Below are 25,811 nucleotides of genomic sequence, written 5' to 3' on the forward strand. Positions count from 1 at the left end.
AGCAATCAGGGAACTCTAAGAAATTGGAATAATAATCTGTGATGACATGTATCACACCAGTTTGTGCTACTTAATTCTGTGCAATACAAATATGTACAAAAAAGTCATTGTTCACATTTGAAGTACAAAAGAGCAGAGGCTCCATGACAGAAACAGGTTTGCTAGATCAATCTGCTAGACTGCTGACCTTGAAAAATTGAGGAAAGTGTGGCACACTTAGAAAGGACAGACCTAAAATCTCAGTGCAGGGCTTGCATGGAGCCTGTTTAAATGTGTAGGATTCAAAATGAACCACAGAATCATAGAATGGCCTGAGTTGGAAAGGACCTTAAAGATCATCTGCTTCCTATCCTCCTGATTTGGGCAGGGACACCTTCCACTAGACCAGGCTGCTCAGAGCTCCACCCAGCTGTGTCTTGATCATTTGCATGTGTGGGGCATGCACAATTTCTCTGGACAACCTGTTCCAGTGCCTCACCACCCTCACAATACAGAATTTCTTCCCAATATCTTATCTATTCTTTCAGTTTAAAGCCATTACCCCTCATTCTTTCTCTACAGGGTCTTATAGAAAAATCCTTCTCTGTCATTTTTTACTGAAGGCTTCTCTAAGTTCTCCCTGGAGCCTTCTCTTCTCCAAGCTGAAGAAGCAGGACCTTTGTCTGCTTCCCAGAGGGTGGCTCAGAAGGGACAAGGCACTGTCAGATTTGCAGGCAGGAATACTGGCTGGCCCCACACCCCTCCTGCCCTGCCCTGCTCCAGGAGCTGCTCCCTGTGGTTTAACTAAGCACACCTTAGAGGATGGATTTGCCCAGAGTTTACTGTTATCATTTGGCTATGTTTTAGTGGTGTGGATGTTTTATTCACATCTGGGAGTTCTCCTCTTTATTAAATAGGTTGATTTTCTTTGATAGCAACCCCAAAATTATCAATGAACATTTAATCAGCTTATCAACTTTTTTCCAAGCAATAGGTTTGTGGTTTTGGGGAATTTTTGCCAGCTGTTACACTGGAAAGAATGCTATATGGGTCTATCAGATTTCTCTGTGGATTTTTGATTCTTATTTTATTAAGTACCTTAACTACCTAAACTCTTAAAGTTATTTTTCATTAATATAACTGTGGCTTCAAGCACCTGTACTGCAAGTAGCTTATATGAAGGATTTACAGATATGTACCACAGAGCCATTATTGTGAAAAAGGTGGTTCTGCACAATGGAGCTAATCAAAGTAGGGTCAGGACCTTGGAGTCTCAGCATAGGGAGGGTTTTGTAAAGCCTCAATGCCTTCAACAACACTCACAGTGAGAGTGCTACAAAGACATGAAATTACCTCTGTGTCCTTTCTAACCTGTGGTATTTTTCATGGTTGTTTCTGGGAACTAAAGGCTTTGCTTACAAGAACTAGTATTTTTTAGTGCTAGGAGAATATTTTCTTTAGTAATTTATCAAGAGGAGTATTATCCTCCTTCTGCAGATGGCAATCATTGTTCTACCAGAGATTTAATTGACAGTCTGGAGTCAGTGAATGATAGCAGGAAATAACAAAATTTTGTCTGAGGTCCTGCTTGTTCTATCACAGTAAAATTATATATATATATATATATATATATATATATATATATATATGTATCTTTTTTCTTCAAACTGTGTAAAATCCTTGAAGGATGGTATATTTTTTGCAGCATATAGAACATCTTAGATACATTAATTTCAGAGAAGCAGGATGCATAATTCTGTTTCTGCTCTCTCTCGAGTGACATATGCCATTGTGTAAAAAAACAGTTCTGGTGATTTGCATCGTTCTGCAGTTTAATCTGAAACTACTAGCTAATTGATAATATATGAATTTTAATTAGCATCTGATTTTCTATTAAAAAGAGTTCAAACCACTGTGACATAGAGTTCTGGAAGTGAGGGACAATAACTTAAATTCACTTCTGGCTAATAGGCTGACTCTCATTTTCAAGAATTGTAAAGACGCAGATTGGATGATATTTAGGAGGCATTTTTGAATGTTTCCTATCTATCATCTAAGCTAGTTTCTAGTCACGTAAATTTGGGAAATATGCTAAAGCTATGCTGAGGAAATGTTTGTAAAATGAAAACAGCTTCAAGATCTGAAGTTATTCCGAGCATTCATAGACATTAAAGATCTTCAAAACTGTTTGTTGTAGAAGTTTTGATCTTAGAATAGTTCCAATCTAAGTGCCTGTCTTGCGAAATGAACTAAATTCCTCATGTGGTTTCAATTGATATTTTTATTGTTTCTTTTCTGCAAATGTTAGGTATTATTGCCCTACTGTTTAAGTGGTTTCTGTCGTGAAGATGAAATTGTAAATAATATTCATAGATATTGCATGTTTTCAGTAAAAGTAAACTCAGATTAACCTTACAAGTGAGCAAAGGTAAATCACAGTATTTAAAATGAGATATGGAAGACATAAGTAGTAAATGTTTTCTTATTACTCCCTTGAGGACAATGACTGAGAAAAAAAAAGAATTCAGTTTTTCTGATCTGTAGGAGCTGTTTGCCTGCTCAGGATCTCCCTGCAGCCTTTTTGTTTTCCTAGTTGCAATAAAACAAGAGTAAAGCTGCTGAGGAAATATGTTTTAAGGAAAATAATGTTTTCTAAGCAGTTTACCTTGTTTATGGATTGATAAGGAAATGATGGTATCTATCTTGCAGATTTGTTTCTCTTTTAGCTTGACATGAATCAGCAGAAAATTTTCAGGAAAGTTATCAGCTGAGCTTATGTTTTCTTATTGTGCAGAGATTTTCCAAGATGTATCCTAATAATCAGTGAAAACAAAAGATTAAGAAAAAACATTATGTGATGTCCCCTCAAAACATACTTGATTTCACAGGCTATCCTCTGATATCTATAGATTTAAGGACTTGGAAAGTGAAATCATAGATGTATAAAGATATATTTATATCCTGTTCTTGAACAATTGTGGCCTTAGGCACTTCTGCTTACAGGAATAAGCGCTCACCAGATGGCCATGTGTCAATCCAGCTGTTCTCTTCAGCATGAATTCTTTTGAAGGTGCCATGTCCCAGCATAAATTTGGTGAAAGGCATATTAAATGTTACATAATGAAGGTAGGATTAGGGGAGAGTTTGTATTTCTGTTCTTAAGCCATCAGGTATGCTGAAATAGTTAACAGGCTTTTGGGTTGAAATAAAGTGTAATGAAATAGAAGTTCTGTGATAAGAAAAGATGGTTGCCTTGCCATCTTTTTATTTTATTTGTACTTGTTTTTGTGAGACTAAAGGACTGAAATCAAATTATGGAAATAAAGTTTAAAAGCCAGGTTAATGTATAAAAAAATGCCTAAACTGCACATGATTTGATGTCCTAGCTTGCATTCACAAAGTAACTTGTCAAAGAAGCCCAAATTAGGTAGAACAACCATAGACAAAAGAGGGGGTTTTCAAAACAGAAATTCTGCCTTGTTACTCTCTTTAAAAAATAAGCTTTTGACTGCATTCTAGAACTATATGAACTGCAAAAGATTTTGAGTGCAGTGGTGGCAGAAATGGCATGTGGACCACTTGAGGAATGGAAACAAATACAGGAAGCATGCTTTGATTTGTTTTATCCAAAGTGAGTAGGATGTACTAGTGTTAGAAGACCAATAAGGAGCAGAAAAAACAGGTTTATCACTCAAACTGGACCCATTAAGCAAGTGTAGGCTCACCAGGCTGTCCTAGAAACATTCTGAAGTTCAGCAGGAGTTAAAGTACTGGAGATACTGTTAAATGTAATTGCACAGTAAATTGGGAAGTCCCTGGATACCTTTTGCAATTGCCCTGACTTGAACAGCCCAGACTTTTGACAGTGAACTGTGTCTGTGATGATGCATCTTCAGGAGTCTTGACATGGTGCTGTGGATTGCTAAAGGATTGCTGGTGTCTATTTTAAATAAATTTTCTTCCGTGTAAGACAAAATAGTTAATGTGTGGCAGTCAAAAAGATTCTGGGAAGTGTGAGAAGATGTACTTATAGTTGATTACCCACCCTCACATAGCCAGATTGTGGACCCATTTCTCTAAAGTGCAACTTAGTAACTGACTTAGACCTGTTTTAAATAGGAGTTAAAATTCTGGTGGAGATCAATATGAAAGGGAAATTGGATAGTAAATGTTTCAAAGAAATCATTGGAAGAGCTTTGTTTTATTTTCCATTTTGTATACTTTTCTGAATTCTTTTCACGTTGGAAAAGGGGGAGTGATTGTTGGATATCCTTCTACCCTTAATTATGATTGCAAGGTTCTTCCTTTGAAGCTTTTATTTGTTCACCTTCATATTAAGTAGGCTCATATTTATTCAAGATCTTGGCTTTTAAAAAAAAATGTTGGGAATATTCTGGTTAGAGAAATGCATTCTGTGGTTCTCTTAATATTTGATACAAGGCATCAGCTCTTGTAACAAGATGGGCACATAAGGGCACATAAGATTTTGTATTCCTTGCAGCTTATATAGTCAATGATATCTGTTTCACCCTAGAGTCTCTCTTTTGCCTCAATTAATCTGTCAGAATCAATTTTATTATTTCAACTGTCAAAACTCCTCCTAAACATCTCAATTTCCTTGATAAATAATAGAAAGCTGTTACCTTCACTTTTAAAGATGATCTCTGGTTGTCTAGTAGATGAGGCATACCACCAAAGGGGTCCATGGTGTTGCTGTGGTGTCATGTCCCAGAGTCCTATTTCAATTCTGTTTATGATTTAATGTAGAAGATTTCTCTATGTGTAATTATTTTGAGGTAGCTTTTGAAGAGATATTAGGAGACACCTGCTTGGCCATCATAAACCCTATATTTTCACTCCAGTATGTAACACATCTTAGATTTGCTTTTAAGAATTTTTTGTGGTGATGTTATAATTATTCCTCTCTTGATTTATTTCTTTTTTTGTTTATCTCAAACAACAGTTTTTCACCCACTGTGTTTTTCAAAAAAGAGATGGGATTTTAAACACTGTCTTTGTGATTTTGAACAGTCTGAAATAATGTGGTGACTTTATAAATTCCAGCAGAAAGTTTGCAGTTCTCTCTCCTTTCAGAATTTTTAAAATTTGGTCCTGACTTAAAGTAAGATTAAATAATAACATTTAGTTCCCTAGACTAGATGGAAGTAATTTGTGAATTAATTCTGCATCAATAACAGCTTGATTTCAGAACAAGTATTAATGCAGTTGAAATTAGAGGTTGCCTTGATATTCTAAAAGTCATATTGTATGAAAAAAACCCATGAGAGAAAAAACTGCTTGGTGATTGAAAATTACTGCAGGAACATATTCTTTTGTAGGAAGACAAACTTCCTAGTTGACAAGCTAATTTTCAAGCTCACTTAAAGATACAAATACTTAAGAGCTGCCTTACTGCTCCTTACTTTACTAAATATTTACAGGGTCTAAAAGTTCTCTTGAAGTAATGACAGAATATTTTCTAGTACTCTCCTGTATTTATATAACATTGTGCACTTTGAAAGTTCTTAAAAAAAATTATACCATATGCCAACATATGTGAAGGTGATGATTTTTTGTCTCTTGATTTGGCTTGCCTCTGGACTACTTCCCTCTAGATTTCCAGTTGTCCCTAGGCACTGATACATTGGTGACTTCTGTATTACTTCTGCCCTTGAAATTTTAACTTCAGCTCCTGGATCACCCTGAGTAACTTGGGTGGGAAAGGACCTCAAAAGCTGTCTAGCCCAACCCTTAGCAGGAGTCCAAGGCAAGGTCAGTGTGACATCAATACAGCTTCCTCAGGGCTTTAGCTGGTCAGGTCTTGAAAATATTCAAGGATAAAAACTGCACAACTTCTCTGGGTAACGTGATCCATTACTTCACTGTGCCTATGGTACAAATGTGCCTTCTCATGCCAGTCAGAGCTGCTGTGAATTGCTTGTCTCTGTCTTTTTGACTTCTCCCCTGTATGACCTGATAAACTGCTGTTAGACACTCCCATATGCATCACTGCTCCAGTCAGAACGAGCCCAGCTTCCCCAGCCAGCTTGGTGGCCTTCAAATAAACTTTATCTAGTTTATCGATGTCAGTGCTTCACTTTAGGTCTCAAAACTGCTTGCAATACTCTAGATACAGGCTAATGACTGCTGAACAGAGGGGAATGATTTCTCCTCTTGTTCTATTTGTGCTCAAGTCAGTACAACTGAGGCTGCCCTTTTTTCCTGCAAAGCCCCACTGCGGACTCAATCTTTTTCCTTGTTGTTTTCCTTCCCTAATTTAGCAGTAGGATGCTTTTTGCAGCATTGCTTAGTTCCACAGTGAAATCAGGTTTTAGGAACTCCTCTGTAAGACTGCATATGTGACTATTGGTTAGTGAAATTGATAAACAGATGACACCACACTCCAAAGGAAAGGATGTGAAAATTTGAAAAAAAGGTTTTTTTCACATGTTCAATAGAAATATGAATGCTCCTTTTTATTGATGTTTTAGTTGTGGAGTGATGGATGAATGTATAGATAACCACTGTACACCCAGCTAGATTTACTGGTCCAGGCACTGTACTGCTCAAAAGTAGCAACACCATAGCTCTCTCCTTTATGTTACTGCAAGGCAAGAATTCCAGTAGAGGTGCACAGGGCCAGGCTCAGGAGATCAAAGGGCGCTGAATACAAAGCAAGAACTGGGTGAAGGGAGAAAAGTTGAAACAATGCCAATGTTCCAGTGACTCACTGGAATGAAGAAAATAATATGATTAAAAAAGTAGCATCGAAGAATTAGAAATAAAAAAGGGAAGATAGGATAGGATCCAGGTCTACAAAGCAGAAGGACAGGATCAGCAGCCAAAAATGAGTCTAATGTAGTCTGGCTGCAGCTCCATATTGAGAAGCCCAAGGCAACTGTGGATTTCATTATATACCTAACATCTAATACAAGAGCAGTGCAAGAATTAATCTCCTGAGGGACTTCTGTGTGCCATGTGATAGCTAAATGAGAACTGGCAAAGGCAGACCTGGCTGGCTGTACCTAAATTTTCTTGATTGATCTTGACAGGAGTGACAAATGTAAACACAGATTACTGAGCTGGCTATGTATAAATTACACAAAAGGGCAGATTAATCATAGCCTTCATCTTGAGTTTGTGTGTATGCAAGATAAAGATAAACATATATTGTATGTATTCATCTGTATGTGGTATTTTGTAAAAATGTCTGATTTTTTTTTTGCTTTATATAAGTCTATTTAATGTTGTTGTTGTATTATTAGTAAGTATTTGGCTTTATTTTTAATGGCAGACTTCATTAGGGAGCCTTAACAAAAGTTTTAGAAAGAATCAAACAATCTAGTAACATTCATTCAAATCATGTTTGGTAATAACTAAAATTTGCAATGCCTTAGAGATTGTGAATTCACACCAAGAGGTATAGAACGTTTCAAATTGCCGTGCTCTGGCTGCTTGAGAGCTTTTGTTAGTGAGCCAAAGAACTATTGAAATAGTCCAGAATGCTTCTTTAATCTTCTGGTTGTAGCACAATAGACAATTGTCTGAAACATCTTCCCAAAATTTTGATCACTGAAAACATTGACCAGATTTGTATGTCCCTATGTAAATGCTAGCAAATAAAACCTGATGAGTAGACTATAAAAAAATAAAAGATAATAAAATAGAGAGACAATGTCAATTGCCTGGACAACTGCATGACTGCATAGTCCAAGATGGAAGACTGGTAACAATAGAGTAAAGTAACATGACACACTTTAAAATTTCCTTTGAACTAGAAGTTCCAATCAGTTTCTTTTCAGAAATAAGAGCATCCCTGTCAGACGAGTTGCAGCTCTATGTGTCCTGTCAGCCATTTACTGGTAGTTCACAAAGAGGTCAAAATGTTTGCCTTGGTTGTTATTTTAGGAAGCAGAGTAGGTATTTGTTTTTCAGCTTTAATAGATGTGAATTTGTCACTAAAGGACGGTAATCTCTTGAAGTTAAAAGGCATAGGTACTAACACCTAACTGTCCTTTTGTGAGGCTCTCCAGCTGATTATTCTGCTAACACAGATAAAAATGCTTTTAGAAACTTTGGAATACTTGTTTGATAGAATCTGTAATAATTAAATTATTCTCATTCTTCAACATTGCAAAATAGGAGAAAACCATCTTATTATTAAAATTTCAAAAGCAACTTTTAATCAATCCCCCTGCTTTCAGCAGACTTCCCATTTTTGAAGCAGCTTGAAGAGGTTGGGTTGACTGCTTAATGGGTCGTAAAGTCCAGAATCTTGCCTTTATTATATGAGTCTTTATTGGGGTGGAAATGAAAATTTAACCATATTCCAACAATATTTCCAGCCTGGGGAAAGTCAGGAGATAATTTTCCTACTGTTGAGGCTGGCATTTTAAAAAGAAAAAGAATCTGAAAGAAACCTTTTAGCTAATCTTTATAGTGTGAAGGTACATTTCACCACCCCCTGACCACCTAATTGTTCAACCCAGGGGGGGTGTGATGCTCATTACTGTCCTTGCACTCGTGTTTTCATCTGAGGGATGTTGGAGCACAGGGTAGTTTCTGCAGCCGATGATCGAAAGCAGTGGCCATGCTGATCCAGCCATGGGAACTGCAGTTCCCTGTCAATGTGCAGTCAGATGGTGCAAATCCTACAGACAGGACACAGGAAGAGCACTGAAGAGGGATGGGAAATGGTATCTGTTTTTCAGATATAATGGGGGGATAGCACTTGGCTAAAAATTACTTTCTCAGTCCAATAGTTGATCTTGTCATACAGTGGGTGACATTTAGGAAAAAAGGAAAGTGAAATTTGGAGGAAGAAAGAAATTTGGATGTGAAATATATGAAGATGTGATACCTTGGGGCAACTTTAACTTAACACAAAAACTGAAAAAGCAGTAGCACAAAACTGAAAAAATGGTTGCATTTTGCAGGTGGAGTATATGACATGAGGACCGAATGCTTTTAAAAAATCAATATTCACACAGTGGAAATGCAATTTTACTCTTGAGGCAGTCAGCAAAGGAGCATTTGAAAAGCTGCCTTGTATAGAACCGCAATTTAAGAAACAAATTCGAAACTAAAATGGCAGCATGGCTTCTCAGACAAACAATGTGGTTCCTTTGGTCTTCTGTGCTGGAGTAACAGAAAGACTAACATGCAATACCCTACTGTAATCAGCTTCCTAAACAAAATTAAGTCAGATATAAGGTTAAAATTACACCTCAGCAGCAGAATAAAGGGTAATTAGGAGCAGTTAATGAGTGAATGTGAGGTATCTGAACTTTGTCTCGCAAGAAAGACAATTTAATTTCATTTACATTTAATTTACATTTCCTTGGTAGGCAGCTTTTTTGTATATATTAGAGCAGGTAACTGTAACTCAGACAAGATATAAACAAAACCTTTAAAAATATTGTATATTAAGACATTCCAATTTAATGAAAAGATCAATTAACTTTCCCAGTTTTAATCTTAAAACATCCTGAAGCTGTAGCAGTCAAATAAAATTTCAGTGACATCAGTCTCAACAAAAATTTAATAGGAAATACTTTTACGTACAACTGAGAAAAAAGAGACAAGGTAATGATTTGAAGACCTTTTCCATATTGTATTTCTAAAATGATTTACTTTTAAGTTCTCAGTCTTCGCTCTATATCACTAGATTATTACTATTGCATTGGCTAAAAAAAACGAACCAAACCAACAAAATAGGGGTATTTTTATTTATGGAAATGTCTGATTTATTATATACACCACATTGCTATGTAGTAGTTTAAAAACTGACATTCTCTAGGCATGTAAATGAAACAGAAAATCAAAACCACATATTTTTGACACTTAGTGTACTGCAGAATGACTCTACAATAACTGTGTAAAATGATTCTGTTCGCCACTTTCTGTTTAATTCAGAAGGGCTCATTTCCATGGACTGCTGGGCAAGCTCAGTGTAGGATCTGCAGGCCGAGTCCTGTTCTGAGAGTCACCGCACCAATTATCCGTCCCCCAGCTGCAATAGGATTAACAATTCCATCAATGGCTCACCCGCGGTGCTGTGCTCCCCAGAGCAGAGCCACACCAGCTCTGTCACACCAGCAGTGCGCCCAGCGCCGTGGGCAGCAGGAGCCCTGCTCACACAGCCACTGATGTCTCGGCTGTCCCTCGGCTTGGTGGCAGCCAGTGGCAGTGTGGCCATGGCAGCACAGGCTTTGGCACAGCAGTGACATCTGCCTGGGGGCTCAGATGGTGCTGCAGGCCTGAGGGCAGCTCTGCGTTGCCTTTTCCATAGTATGTGATGGTAGCCCACTACACCAGGCTGTATTCCCAGTCTTGGTAGCTTTAGGCTAAATCAGCAGAAACTGCATTCATAACTTTGTCTTAAAGGAAGAATCATCCTAGGGAAGGTTAGGTGGGGGGATAGGACTCAATACATGAACAATTCTCTAGGCAAAATTTTTTTATATTTCTCTAAAGGGCTAAGTAGTTGCTGATTTAAAAGGACACTCCTTTTATTCTGTTATAATATTCCATTATCTCTGATGATCAGGAAAGCTGTTTAATCATTGCTTTTTCATTCCAAATTGAATATATAAGTAATAATATGCGCTTCATCAAGCAAAACTATTAATGGGATCAATAGAACCAGTCAGTAAATATTAACATTTTGAACCTTATAATCACAGAGTTTACAATTTCTGAGTTTATGGGTAACTAAGTTCACTTTTATACTTAAAGGCTGGTAGGGACTTGAGTGGTTGTTTATGAACACAAGTATGGTAAATTAGTACAGATCAGGAAGAATGATAAAGTTTGGCATAGAATGTGCAACCATTTTTGTGAGTGTGGAGTTATGGCTATGATTGGTCACTTTCTGCAGCAGATGTACAGTCTAACTTGCATGAGTATTTTTGTCTTGTTCATTTCCCTGTCTTAAAATGAGCAAAATAACTTACTATTTCTATGTGTAAAAATAATTTCTGAGGAAAGGCACTGAAATGCTATTTTGAAATCCTATTGAGATATATCTGAAATCCTATTCAGATACTGCACAGTCTTTCAGAATATTTCCCAGTGTAACATCCCTTGCAAGAGAGCAGAAACAAATGATCTGTGTAGCTCATGAAAGATAGTTCTTCTAAAACTATTAAAAAGGGACCAATTTAACAGCTAAACCTGGACACCCTTCTCTTCTGCAGTATACTACACAGGTCTGCCATTTTGCATTATGGTTTATTTTCTACATGTGGCTGAGTCCTATGTCGCTATCCCCAAGAGTTCAACAAGCCACTGATGTGTTAGGTAGATTATTTTTTCACATTGTTTTCTTTCAGTCCTGTCTGTGCTGCTCTTTGTCTGTACTGCTCTGTACTGTCTTATTTCCAAAGAATCACCTGGTGATCATTGACAATTAATCTTGAAGTACTATTTCCCTGAAAAGGTTACCAGTAGCAACCCATCAGATTTCTGTATACACAGAAATGCCTGTATATAAAGAGAAGGAAAAATATCTTTCTGCTCTTTACTATATTTGCTTATAGTGCCATGCAGGGTGGCACAGATTTAACATTAATTTAGCACTAATGTGTAACAAAAACAAATATCCATTGTATATTGTTAAGATCAAACCTGAATTCTGCTGCATGATACTGTCTATGTTGTATGGGCTTACTGCTGATCACCAGTCACCTGCCAGTTCTATGTTTGGTATTACTGTTAACAAGCTCAAAAACCTTTGTAATCTTTTAGTTTCTGAGGCAAATGTACATTTTCCCTACAAATCACCTCTAGTCCAGTCCCATCCTTTCAGACTTCCCAGCCCAGCAGTTCAGCAAGATGCGGGTTTGTTTGCACAGCTGCAACATCACTTTGTCTTTTGATTTGATAATCTTATCTATCTATTTACTTAGAAAAGAAAAAAATTAGCATTTGTCAGTTAGAAGTTCTTGTAAACAGGCTAGGCCCCAAAAGAGACTTGCGCTTTATAGATAGCATGCAGCACATTCTGTCTCTTGTTTAATCTTTCATGAGCTCAATAATCATAGGCAAGTCACTAATCTCTCTGCTTTCCTTTCTGTACTGGTGAAACAGTTGTGGTAAGAATATTCTGTAAGGGTTTAGATGTCTTTTCTAAGTTTTGTGAAACTTCTGGACATACTGGAAATTCTGTACAAGTTGAAATTAAGGACTGAGACAGTAAAGCAGAGTAAAATTAATAGATACCAAGACATAATTTCTATTCTGTATCAGGAAAAACTTAATTTCAAAAGTTCAGGCAGCGTGGTGACAAAGGCAGTTTAGATAGCAGGAGGGACCAGGTCCATAGCTGCTCTGTGGTCGCATGTCACAACAACACCATGTCTTTGTCCCTTTGCTCTTGCAGTACCGGTCAGGGCGGGATCCTCACCGAGGCTCAGACAATGTTTCCAACAAGTCCTCGGACAGCGACGTCAGCGATGTCTCGGCCGTGTCCCGGACCAGCAGCGCTTCCCGCTTCAGCAGCACGAGCTACATGTCCGTGCAGTCGGAGCGCCCAAGGGGAAACAAGAAAATCAGGTGAGCATGATCAGCTGTGGTGTCAGCCGTAGTAATGGAGCTGTGTCATTTTAGTAATGGAACACTTATCAATATTTGTATTTGACATTAGCATTTCGCCCAGAATGACATCTGCAGGGATTTTGCAAAATTCTGGCTTAAATGCCTTTTTTACGTAATGCTTCTTGAAGTCTTCATGGAATTTGTTTTTAGCCAAGTTTTGTTGTTTTGGATTATCTAACATACACTGAAATAACAAACATATGTTGTCAGCAAGCATTAGACACGCTTTCTGAAAACCATTTTGTAAAATATACTTAATATGGCTGAAAAGACGGTTTAACTCGAAAATTTGTGCCAGCAGAGGCATCTTATTTTTCTTTTCAGTAGAACACTGAACTTTTATAGATGTATTATTTAATACTTACAGAGACCAATTCAGTTTATTTAATACTTACACTAGTCCAATTCAACTGTAAGTGTCCAATCATTGAGCTGCTCTTCAACAAGATGAACATTGTGTATCTGTGACCAAAACACAGCATTTTCTTTGCCTTCACCCTGTGTGCACTCAGAGGAGCTTTGGGTTTCATTTGATGCACAAATTAAAGATAATTTTTCTGGAAGGTGTAGGCCACCTCCATCACCTATAATAATTCTCAGAAAATTGTCCTCTTGAAAGAAAGCATTTGCAAATTTAAGCATCTGCTCATATGAGCATTCTTAGGACCACACAGTTTCTGTCACATATTTCTTTCTAAATGTGAGGTATTGCCATGCAAATTTTATTTGAATAGGGCCTTACTAAGGAACTGCTCCAAAGCTCTCTAGTGTAGGCTGGACTCCTAGCAAGCATGACTTACATTATGTGTGCTTCTATTCTTTTGTTTTTATTTCATTTCTTTTGCATTTCCTTTCTTCATGCATGCTCTTCTCCTAACTAATTTAGTCTTTTCTTTTTTCTTTTTGCATGCCTTTTCAATTTTTGTTGACTTCAGAAGGACAAGGGATATAGAGGGGAAAAAAGAGGGAGGGCTGGAAGGGGATGAACAAGATGAAGTATTTCCTGAGGAGGAAGAAAAAGAGGAGAATGAAAAAGCAAAAGAGCAAGAAATTAATGAAAAAGGGGAAGGGCAAGAGGTGACAGAGAACTGTGATAAGGAGGAGATCAAAGAATCAGGGCATGATGAAAAAGGTCAAGACCAAGCTGAGGAAGGGAAAGAGGATGACAGGTAAAATATATTTCTGTTTATGTAGTTCTATTCTTTTTCCTTTACCAGCACCCTACTTGTCTTCCCTTTTTATTCCCTTTGCTTGCTTATTGCCTATGCTCTCTGCAGCTCTTTTTCTGTTTGTTTTTGCTTTCAGTCATCATGCTTTCATATTTAATCAAGTTTCATTCTCAGCTTCAATGAACTTGTTCTGCATACCAAATGAGGCAGCACACCAACTTGGCTCATTGATATGCATACAACTGCAGCATATTATTTTTTAAATTAGTTTAGACTAAAGTTTGGGTTTGACTGTAATAAACAGTTGAAATTGTAAGTTTCTTTATTAAATTTCCTACTTGAATTATTATTTAATGGAAAAATGCTTTGTTGAGTGAAAACTCAGCAATATCAAAATTATCTTTACTTATATTTATGGCCATACTAAAAAAGAAAAATTGGATTTTTTTTCCAGTCCTCTTTGTGGCATATACTGATTGACAGTCAATGTGGATAAAGCAGAGTCTTCCTTTTTTTTTGGTTTTGTTTTTTTTTTTTTTTTTTTTGTTCCATGTGAATAACTGTCAAGGATTGCTGTATTGTGGAAGGGCAATGCACTTCAGCTGCTGTGTTGTACCCAGAAACATTGCAACACAACTGGCTCTGGTTTTATCAGAAAATATTCTAGAATTATACATTTTGCCCCAAATCCTTAAAACAATGTAAATGTCTGACATTTTGTATTGAAAAATCCATGTATGGTGCATTGAGAGGAATACAACATTCCTCTTTTCTTCATTAGAAAAATTAGTTTCAGATTTTATGAGTATTCTTGAACTCATTCTCAGTCACAAAAGAATGGCAGAAAATGTCAGAAAAAATACATTTTTTTAGCCTGAAAATTCTGCACTACTTCTAAATAACTTATGTCTGTAAAATTGTACTCATATACATTAGGGTAAGCACAGAGCAATCCATGGAAATCCATTTTCTTTCCTTGCTACACACGTACACATGTGCATGCTTGTATATGCTCACATACATAACATACTAAAACAAAGGGGATTCAAAGAGAGAATAAAAATGCCTAGTGTAATCTTGGGTGATATGAACTAACATAGCCATACTACTGCCTTTATGTATTGTGCCATCATTTCTTCACTTATGTTCATGCTTTTTAGATTTTAGCAAAAACAGTTGTTTAGAACCAGCTGTCTTTAAGAGTGCCTTAGCATATGTGTTCCAGAGACTGTTGTATGGTAGTGTGTGAAAGAATTATTTAAAGACCGTTTTCTCTTCAATTTCCCACTAATTTCCCAGTCTGATAGATCTGAAAGTCCTGCCTTTCTGAGGCATGACTCTGTTCCAGGTTTCTAGATTTCACTCAAGCTGGTGTTTAGCCAATATGCTGTCTCCCATAGAAAGTAAACTCCTTTTTGAGGAACAATTCCTTGTTTCCTGAGCCAGCTTGTTCTTCTTGTTGCTAGCTGATCTCTGCCTTCAGGAAGAAGTGACGTGAGTCAGGAATCTCTATAAAGAAAAAAGATGTTATTAAGTGACTGTTGTGTAGTGACTTTTGTTTGTGTTAGATTTTGGCTCCCTTCATGGAAACCAGTCTCTAACATTATTTCTCCACTTTGCACATTTTGACTACTTTTAGTATGCAAGTTGTGAAAGAACAGAAAAGTTTATATTCACCTCCTTTACTATGGTAGAGTCAGTGCTCATTTCTTAGCATTGTCTGAGCATTTTTCTAGGGTAAGAATGAAACAGAAAAGCCAGATTGATTCCTGAAAAGGAGCAGCTTTAAATATACATACACATTTATTTACACACATAGCTGTGCCTCCTTAACATATTGAAATATTATGACTTGTGTATTCAGTGGACAAGCCTGAAGGAAGGATCTCTTGTCAGCATTTTTGAGAATTCAGTGCCTTCTGCTCATTTCTCTGTCAATTTTTAAAATAACAGACACTTGGAAATTTTTAAGATAAGGTAATGACTTCAGTTTCCAAAAAATAATGTTTTCAGACACCACAAATATTAAAAGTAACCAAATATATCAATTGAAAATATCAATAGATATTTGAGAGACCCAGCAGAACAAAGGCAGCCAGTTCTTCCTTGATAGAATAGTAATAAATTATCATGTAGTTCTTGACATCTTGGGCATCAAGGAAAGTTATATTGCAGATGGGAGTTTTCAAGATGTTTTTTACTTCAGAGGTGCATCTGTAGTTGGACAGCAGCCACCTTTCCTCTGGGCACTGTGGAATGCAGGGGCTGCTCACAATCACTCCATCATCAAAAATTACCTTGTTAAGGATACCTCATACCTCTTGATGTTACTGTGTTTATGTACTTCAGGAGTAATGGTAATAGTCCCACTAAGGTCTTCAATCTGCTGAGATCATGGGTGGGTTGAAATGACTGTAAACACAGACGTACATCACTAATTCATCCCATGCCTATTTCAAAGAGTACCTTGGCACAATAAAAGGCATTTTGCTTTTGGAGCACTGGGGTACATCAAATCAGTTAAATTTTTTGGCAGAAATAGTTGCAGCATCAGATTTTGCCTTAATTAAACTTTGTAAAACTAAACTTTGGCATATGCTTGACATGTAGGGAAATCGTAATTCTGTTCTTTCTCTGCAGTACACGTTAGCAAGCAAAGGGTGGCTCAAGCTTTGCTGTTGAGTATTTATTGTATAGAGTTCACTAACTTTTTTTCTTACTCCATCTCCTTGATAATCTCAGGGCCAAAAATAAAACCTTTTTAGATATAGTCTTTGATCATTAATTCTTTTTATTGAAGGTAATCTGTTTAAGATTGCCCTAAATTTTATCCCGTCTTAATATTTTTTTAAATATCAATCCCGAGCATTAATTCTGATAGTCACAATAGTTTTGTTTTACCATGTGAGTACACAGCAAATGTAATGACAGAGCAGGATTTCACTGTTGAAATACAGTAGAAAAATAAAACTTCTTTTCCAAGCGCACAGAGTCTAATTCATGAAATAACATATGAGTCCAGAGAGGGAAACACGGAAGAAAAAAGAGATGTTCTACAGGAGATAGATACAACACAGTGTTGGGGACATCTTAACAACAGAGAATAAATGCTAAGAGGATAATTGAGTAGACAAAATAAGATATCTTTATGAATGTTTCTTGAGAGCTGTTTTCAAACATTCAAAACAATGAGGACAAAACATGAGGTGCTTGCTAAAAATATATCAAGAGCATGAGGGGCAAGTTGGATGATCAGGAGTTGATCTTTCAGTCTTGAATGAGAGATGATATATATGATTAGGAACAAGTATCAAGATACTAGGAAATAAGGATGAATTATGTACAACTGTATAAAAGAGAGTGCAACTTTTTACTGGTATGTGGAGGAAGATGAGACAACCAAATAGAAAGGCTATGAAACTTACCTCTTCTCTAGTATCCTGGAAGGGGTTATTGGGTAAATTGCCAGGGCTGGAGAAAAGCTCTGCAGTATCTGTCATTTGAAATGGTGAAAGAGAGTGGACAAAGAAATTGTCTGTGTGGGTGGACAGAGAGGGCAGAGATGGGAACAAAAAGCATGTGCAAGTCACCAAGTTTTGCTATGTATTTGGAAGGAATTAGTGATATCCTGTTTGAGAAAAGAAAGTGAATTCTAAAAGATTATATAACAAATAGATCTGGCTAACTAAGAAGATGACACAAGCAAGAAAGGAAAATTTGTAGTGGAAAAATTCAGCTGGGATGTAATTTTGTAGAGCACTTAAACATTCAAAAAACAGAGTGCAATGTAAGGCTTTAACTAACTTATTTCTTCAGATGCAAAACTGTATCTCTTTCTAAAGGTTCTTGATGCTTTTTGTGCCCCTTCCATTGTTAGGTACAGAGGTTAATTTCAATTTTACTTTCTAGTTCTAGTTCATTCAGTAAAGATAATACTTTAGAGAATTTAATTTGTAGGCTTTAAAACTGATTCCTGATGAGTATTTGTTCCTTAGTTTTTCATTAAATTGTAATTTTAGTATTTCAGTTTTATGACCCTTCCACTGTGACTGCAGCTATTAACAGTTAAAAGTAATATTTTTCTGGAAGAAAAAGCATGTCAATGCAGTCTTTGCAAGCTCCTTCACAGGATGGAAGCCAGTAATGGTTTTGAAAGTCTTTATTCTGGTAAAAATATAAAAAATTTTACAATAGACAACAGACACTAAGAATCCATTTTCAATGTGTATGTGCTGTTTTGTTTCTTAAAGCTATTCTGAAAGTATTTCAATGACTGCTTCAACTGCCCTACTAGATGAAAGAAGTTAATTTTATATAAGCTTTGTAGCCAAACAGGCCACATGTTTGGAAGAGAAAATGGCAGCCTGAGACTCTTTCCCCACTGCATGGTCAATCTTTCAGCAGAATTGCAGTACAGGTAGTCTGTGGTTCCAACAGAGATAGATGAGATAGATAGATAGATAGATAGATAGATAGATAGATAGATAGATAGATAAGGTTCACCCAAGTGAGCCTTCTGCCATGGAAGGAGGGAGAACCTGGGTCCAGTTATGTCAATGTTCATGTTGGTTTTTTGGGAAAGCTTGCCAGCATGCAGTTTCCTGCAGCTCTCAACAGAAGATGTTGGCCATTTTCAACTTTTTCAACATGACAACAAAGTGATCTTGCCATTCCTGGGATGAGAATGGCAGGTTGCAGTACAATGTTCACCAGCTCTTTTCAGCTGCAAAATGTTGCATTATCCAGGCAATTGGGGCAGGTGTGATGCACTGTGTCCTTCCACAAGAAGCAGCAACTTTGTTTTGTGTCTCTCTAACATAACTCTTCTGCACTGGGGACTAGATAAGCAGAGCTGCTTACATATTGCCAGTCTGTGTCTTTAAAAATAGAGGACTCAAAAAAAAAAGGTTTTTCCAGTAAAATTTTCCTAGTATTATTGATCTGGGTGGAATCTGTTAGGAATTTATGAAAAAACTTTTGCCCATTTTAAGCATACATTCAAAGCCACTACTTTTTAATGTAAGATTTTTGTCTTTAATTTTCTGCAGAAAGGCAAATATTCAAAACCTATAAATTAATAGAGCTGCTGGGTCTGTACCAACACACATGGACAATAATTTGGCCATTTGGTTTTTTACATTTTCATAGGTGACATTTAGAAGGAAATTATCTGTAGCTTCCAGAAAAATATTATGGAAAAACATGCAGAAGATCAATGGCTCCAAACAGAATTATATGAACAAATATATTTGTAATGAAATCTGTACTGAGAATAGAATAAAAATAATTTAAGAAATCTAGTAAAGTCACCTGTTTCTAAGTTATTTGTCACTGTCTATAGAACCCTTGGAGACTTATTTTTTCCTGTTACTTTGGAGTAAATACAAGTAAATATAAGCTCCTTTACAGTTAGTAAATTCATTTTGATACACTGGGATATAATAAATTAATGAATTTGGAAGTACACATTAGTAACAGGTGAACAGTAAAAATAAGTCATTTGAAACAGTCTGCAGCTTTGATATAAGGCATCCAGCAGGGAACTCAGACATTTTTATTTTGACTGCAATGCAATATCTTTGAGACTGCTTCCCTCTCCATGAAATGAAGCCTGCACTTTTACCTCTGTTGTGCCAGCTTTGACCTGTGCTCCATAAAGCGCTGATGCACTCCTGTTACTAAAGTTTATTTAAAAACTGTGCATCAGTAGTTTAAACAAAACCACCAGAAATGCAGGGAGAAAGCCCTGTAGACATTCAAGGAAGCAGAGGTGTAGGAAAAAATTAAAATTAGGGTTTGAAGCAAATATAAATGTTGAAATTAGTTTTTGCACTTTTAAGTGTGTTATAAAAAGATTAATTTTCTAAAAATATTTAAAGCTAGATTAAATCACAAGGTTTTTAATAGACAGATTTTTTTATCTTTATTTGTACAGAATTGAGCAGAACAGATCTGGTGACAAGAATAGCAACAGCAAAAAGTGGTGTAGAAACATATAAAAACAAGGGTTTGAATATTAAGGTTTATAAGGCTTTTCTTTTTTGGACATTATGATTGGACAGATATGGCTCTGCCTTAGTGATGCATGTTTTCACTCTTTTTACCTGAGTATTATTTTAATAGAAGAGTGACAAGGTTCTGTAAAACTAATACATATTGCTAAAAATGTAGTTCCTTAAAAACTATTAAGAAGCTTATCACTTAGCCTTCTAAGAAGCAAACATAAACTCCTTCATGTTACTTCTTAGAAGTATTTCTAAAACGCAGTTGCTGAATTTGTGCTATTGCCTTTGAAACACACTGCCAGGCCCATCTAGCAAGTGCTTATTTAACTAAGGATAAGGGGCCCAGTGTGTGTTTAATAGCTATGGAAAGATAATGCTCCAGTGGTTGGGCATTGCCCATATATCTGTTTTTAATGGTTTTTGTCCAAACATCTTAACATTTTCAGTAATTTCACTGCGCCTGTTTTATGGTCGTACTTCTCCTAAAGTCCATAAGGTGCTAGCTAAACAAGCTGGGAGATGTGTTATCAGGTAACCCTAGAAGGAAATCAAACTTCCTTACAAATACCACTGGGAGCCCAGCACTTCCCAGATAGCCGTAACATAAACACGATTCCTATGGAGGCCCAAGGTAAAAAAAATGTGTACATGGTGTGCCATGTACACATTGTCTCAGCAGGGACATTTGGTCATAGACCTGCCTTCTCCAGCTCAGAAAAACAAAGGTTTCAGGCTCGTGTTCAGAAAGATGTGAGACACCTTTCCTCATATTTTCTTTTTTATGATGGTCTTAAGTTTTCTGTATGCTTTTATAATTTCCCCCAGAGACCAAAAGTGACTCAAAGTCATTTTGTCAAAGTGACAGAAGTCAGACAGGCAAGATCATGATGTCCCAGATAATGTCTCTTTGGTTGAAGTAATTACGGCTTCAGATCTCTTGCTCGTGTCCATTTAGTTCTCAGTCCCAGAAGATCAATTCAGAGACATGCTATGAGTTTTGGAGATGTTAGCAGTGCCTATTATGACCCTGATTTTTCAGAGTCCTCAAGCAACCTGCATTCACAAGGATGAAGGAAATGTTAGAGTTGTTTTATTCTTTAGACAGCCACTGCCAGATACAGGCACATAAGCATTAAAATGAGCCTGAGCATATTCCCTTTGTGCAGTACTAATCAAAGAAATACAGTCTTTCATGAGTGAAGTATAGATGCAGCTATAGTGAGATCCATATTTCTGACAGCAATTTATTTAAATAAAGCCCTTTCAAGACATTGTGCTCTTCCCTCTGTATTATGTGACTTTTCTCTTAATGTAATCTCAGTAGTGCATCCTGTCTAGTTCCCCTATGTCTATCTTACAAAGTTTTCTGTCAGTGAGTTTTCTAAATAAGTAAATCTCCCTCACAGCAATTTCAGTTTATCAAGATGATAAACCATGGTACTTCTTACCTTCAGGCAAAACATGATGTCTCTTACCTGTATATTTTTGAGCATTTCAGCCTTCAGGTCTGACATTTTTCTCACTTTCCTGACTCGATTTTCCATTATTTCTCTAGTGATTTGAGGTCTGGGACACATACTGGATTTAATGTCTGGTTTAGCAATTCACTGCTTGCTTTCCATTTCATAGAGCTCTATTCAGCCCTTGAAGAAACAACACTGATCAGCACTAAGCAAGTTTGCAGTGTAGATTGTGACACAGCAGTATAAATACAGAAAACTGGGCCCTCTCCTCCCTCCCTGTTGGAAGACTATATAAACACCAGGTTTGAACAGGCACACAACATTTAACTCTCAGATTAAGTACATGCAAGGCATGTTTCTGCCAGAGAACAGTCTCAATTAAATCAGGTTGCTCATGATCAATTTTAATTTAACAAGCTAGTTGGTACCCAGCTTTTACAAACTGTTTTGCAAACTTTTACAAACTTCTTTGCCAGGCTGGGTTAAAGAAGATGCTTTCTAAGCTCAAAGAATTTGGATGTTATTCAAAGTTCACTCAGTCTTTGACTGCAATGTCCTTTATTGCCAAAGCTTCAGAGCTCATATGGACTTATTTTATTACCACTGAATATGACAGCTGACTAATGCAAGACTTCTAGACCTCAGCTAATTTTCTTGCTAGACTTTTTTTGCATCCACATGGAGTAAATGACTGGTTTAGTTCACTGTATCAAAGAAAGGGATTTCATCACAGATTCATTACTGTTAGCAGGGTAATAAAGCTTTTCTGTAAGAGGAAAACTTGAAAATTTATTAACACTAGATGAATATTAATATAATCTTCATTATAATTGTAATTTAAATTACCACAAAATATCGACTGTATTCTTATTTTTAAAAATATCAAATTATTCTATCAGAGAAGTGAGAAATTTTATGAAAAATCTCTGAAGCTCTGTGTATAATTCAGCTGCTACTATTTGGAAACAGCTAGCTGTTACAGTGTTTTTTCTTCATCATTCATTTTCTTTGGCTATGATTTGCAAATAATCTAATGCCCTGACACCAAATGATTTTGCTATTTGTTCATATTTGAATAAATTTTGCTTGAGATGGCATGGAATACTTCCATTAATTTATAATAATAGTGTGGACAGCTTTACACTCACCAGAAAGGGGGAAATACAGCTCAAGTCAACCTATGTACTGTAGCAGATGAGATATTCCTGATATGTAATGGAAGAGACCTTTGAAAAAAGATATTTCATACCAAAATATTGCTACTTATATTGGAGATTTGACCACTAGTTTTATTTTAATAGCAATACACAAAACAAAATAGATTATAAACACTGTTCTGTTTTTCCCCCCAACTTTCTTGTTACAATTTCAATAAAATAAACCTAACAATCAAGTCAGTCCAGTAGCTATTAGAGATTTATACCACCAATAAGTTAATAGAATAATTTTTGACTAAGTGGATCTCCAGAGATTAAGTCATTACAATTTTGAACCTGCAGTGTCTCTCTTGGATGAGAATTGGCAGACGAGTACAAGTATTGGCCGGAAGCATTGTTCCCATGGAAATGTTATTTCCTACATCACAGCTGTCCCCATAATGCTGGTTTTGTTAAATTTCTTCAGTAAATTAATGAAATAAGAGCATCTCTGATTGTGTTAACAAGTCTACTAAGAACGGCATTAAAATTCATCTCCTGCTTGTAAAAAGCAGTAAACAAAGTCTTCAGTGGGTCTCCCAGTCTCACAGGAGACATATATTAGAAAATATATTTTACAACAACTGAAAAATTGCTAAAATCCTTTCCCTGGGACATTGCAGCCCTCAGCTGTACTACACAGTTGGCAACATGGATTTTCACTACTATGGATGCCTTATTTTCATTAGGGATCATTATTAACAGAGAACTAAGCTGGAAAGCAATAACATTCATTTTGCTTTGACTTTGAAATAAAGAAATAAAGAGGTCTGCCAAATGACTTGCGTAAATCTGATCCTCTGATGCATATGTTTATGGCAGAGCAATGAGATTACAAGTTGTGATTTCCAATACTGGTGTAAAGATGACTGAAAAATACAAACAGCATCCTCAAAAATCCTACCAACAACATACAGTACAATGGATTGTATTGGTATCTTCTCCTTCACATTTAAAAGTGTTAACAGCATTGTAGATTGGAAAAATGCCTGTGCTTCATAACACTGGTTTTCATTTAATTTCAAGTGTATTCATTGATAAGTGAAAAAAATTAAGTTTTTCATAACAATTTTGGTTTATCAGTCACTGAAACAGATAAGATCTTAGTCTTTGTAGAATAAGTTATATTCTTTGTATTTGGTTAGTGATTACAAAGTCACTGGGTATAAGGATTCTGTACTGCTCTCTGTGCTGCTTTCTGCCACAGTCTGGTGTGGTTCAGAGCCAGGGCCTCATTTAAAAGACCCTAAAGATTTATAAATCTTTCTTTAGCAGTACCTCACTACTGCAGAACTTAGAAGGTTAGGGAAGAGAGAAGATGAAGCTGTGTGGCAGCTTTGGGGTTTCTGTCACTGGAACTTATTTTGAGCTGGCAGATGGATTGTGATATCAGTGTGGGGTTTTTAGTTTATGTTTTGGGGAGAGTTTTTTTTTTTTTTTTGTTTGTTTGTTGTTGTTGTTGTTTTCTGGCCTAAACAAAGGATTCTTGGTAAGATTTGGCACTTACTGTATGAATCAGCCAGTTTTTAGAAAATATTTCTGTTCCTGTAGACAGGAATCTGACCACAATGCCTTCCAACTCTGCAACTAATTCAAAAACTGCAGCCAAAGACTGCAGGTTTTTACCTATGGCAACAGGACAAAATTTTCCATTTAGTACATATGTTACAATGAGCATTTTATGTGTCTGCACCTGCTTCGTGGAAAATATAACAGCCAAAAATAGTAACGAATTATTCTAAAAATAGTATTTTCTTGTAAGATTGTTAAGTCCATCAGAAAATGAGAGAGGTAGGATGAAGTTTCTGACTTCTTTTTTACTACTTAGCATCCAAAAATATTGAGTAAACCAAGTTTTTATCTGGAACCTGTTTAGGATCTAGAACATTTGCCCACAGAGCAGTCCATCTTACCCAGTGCAAGAATTATAAGCCATATACTGTCCCACGTGAAGTGGCTTCAGGTCAGTTTCACTGCCTTTAGGACAGGATTCTTTTGTATTGTGAAATCATCCCTCTCCTTATCCCAAACCTCACAAAGAGTTTCTTTCCATCTTGGTCAGATATCAAGGAAATGTTCTGCCTAAAGCAGCAGATACCAAGACTAAATCAAAGATCATGTAAAACCTATTTCTCTGCTTCTCTTCTGTGAAGGTTTCCTTAGGCACTTTATGGAATTCCTCTCTGGCTATGCAAAAATCCCAGAAAGAACTGTTTTCAAAGCAGACAATTCTAAGCATTGTTTTTTGAAAGTTTCTCTGGCAGTGTTTTCTAATGTTTTTGTAATTCAGTATAAGTATTGACAGACTGGAGAGAGCAATCAGATCACTTCTGATTATCTGCCCTAGTAAGAGTCTGGGAGACTTTGAAAGGACATTTTTTTCCAGACAGTAATTACACTCTTGGTTTTGAAAACAGGTGAGTCTCTGCAAAAGACAGCAAAGATTAATGCCTTTAAGAAATCCAAAACCTTAACACTGCAATTCCAGAAGGCTGTGTTTGAACAACAGTTTTATAGTTGCTTACTGTTTTTCTTTAAAAGCATTCAGAAAAAGCTTATGGGCCAGAATTGAGCTGTTGAATATCATAATTTGAAAACTGAGATTTCTAATCTCATCAAGGAATTTAAGGCTACGTCTAGACCAGCAAGCAAAATTGGGCCAGGACATGGTCTTGATCATCTGTATTGTTTGAACAGCTTGTGTTCTCTTTGGCATAGGTTTGTGCTGGACACACTGAAAAGGTGCCCCTGATTCGGATCAGGGACAATTCGGGAGATGGCATAAATTGGGGTCCGTTTCCTCCAGGCAGGATGCCTGATAAAACCCTGTTTTGGGAAGGATGTAAGCTAGTGTAAGCTAGCCTGCTGTGTGTATGCAGACTGTCAAGGCCAGAGAACAGGCCTAACACATTTGATTAACTGCTCTAGGTGCAGCTCAGAACTCTTCATTAGATACAAGGACCATATTAAATTTAACATAATCATAGAATCTCCTGAGCTGGAAGGCACCCAAAGCAATCATCAAAGTCGAACTCCTGGCCCTGCACAGAACACCTCCAAGATTCACACCATGTGTCTGAGAGCATTATCCAAACACTTCTTGGACTCTGTCAGGCTTGGCGCTATGACCATTTCCCTGGGGAGCTGTTCCAGTGCCCAACCAGCCTCTGGGTGAAGAACGTTTTTATAATATCCAACCTAAAGCTCCCCTGACACAGCTTCAGGCCATTCCCTCAGGTCCTGTCACTGAGGGACCACAGAGAAGAGATCAGTGTCTCCCTCTCCTCTTCCCCTTGCAAGGAAGCTCCAGATTGCAAGGAGTTCTCCTCTCAGTCTCCTCTTCTCTGGAGTGAACACACCAAGTAACCTGATCTGCTTCTCATATGGCTTCTCCTCAAGGCC

At 36.8% G+C, this 25,811-nt stretch overlaps 1 protein-coding gene and 1 long non-coding RNA gene across 51 annotated transcripts in view; one reads left to right on the plus strand and one right to left on the minus strand.

Annotated features, from left to right (window-relative positions):
- The window catches only part of RIMS2 (regulating synaptic membrane exocytosis 2), a 445,064-nt gene that overhangs the window by 363,136 nt on the left and 56,117 nt on the right, over positions 1–25,811 (plus strand). For 45 of the 50 annotated variants that reach the window (XM_064394206.1, XM_064393838.1, XM_064393857.1 and 42 more), the window contains one exon: positions 12,362–12,534. The exons of the other annotated variants lie outside the window; for them this stretch is intronic. In XM_064394206.1, the coding sequence (XP_064250276.1) occupies positions 12,362–12,534 (173 nt within the window). The remainder of the gene's footprint in view (positions 1–12,361; positions 12,535–25,811) is intronic. 50 annotated transcript variants of the gene reach the window in all.
- LOC135289787 (uncharacterized) lies at positions 21,232–24,398 on the minus strand. Its single transcript, XR_010352527.1, has 4 exons — positions 24,323–24,398; positions 23,917–24,035; positions 22,362–22,439; positions 21,232–21,393 (listed from the first exon to the last, which is right to left on the minus strand). It is a non-coding gene; the product is annotated as an uncharacterized LOC135289787 (long non-coding RNA).

The sequence above is a fragment of the Passer domesticus genome, chromosome 1 (assembly GCF_036417665.1).
Source record: "Passer domesticus isolate bPasDom1 chromosome 1, bPasDom1.hap1, whole genome shotgun sequence".
NCBI classification, from domain to species: domain Eukaryota; kingdom Metazoa; phylum Chordata; class Aves; order Passeriformes; family Passeridae; genus Passer; species Passer domesticus.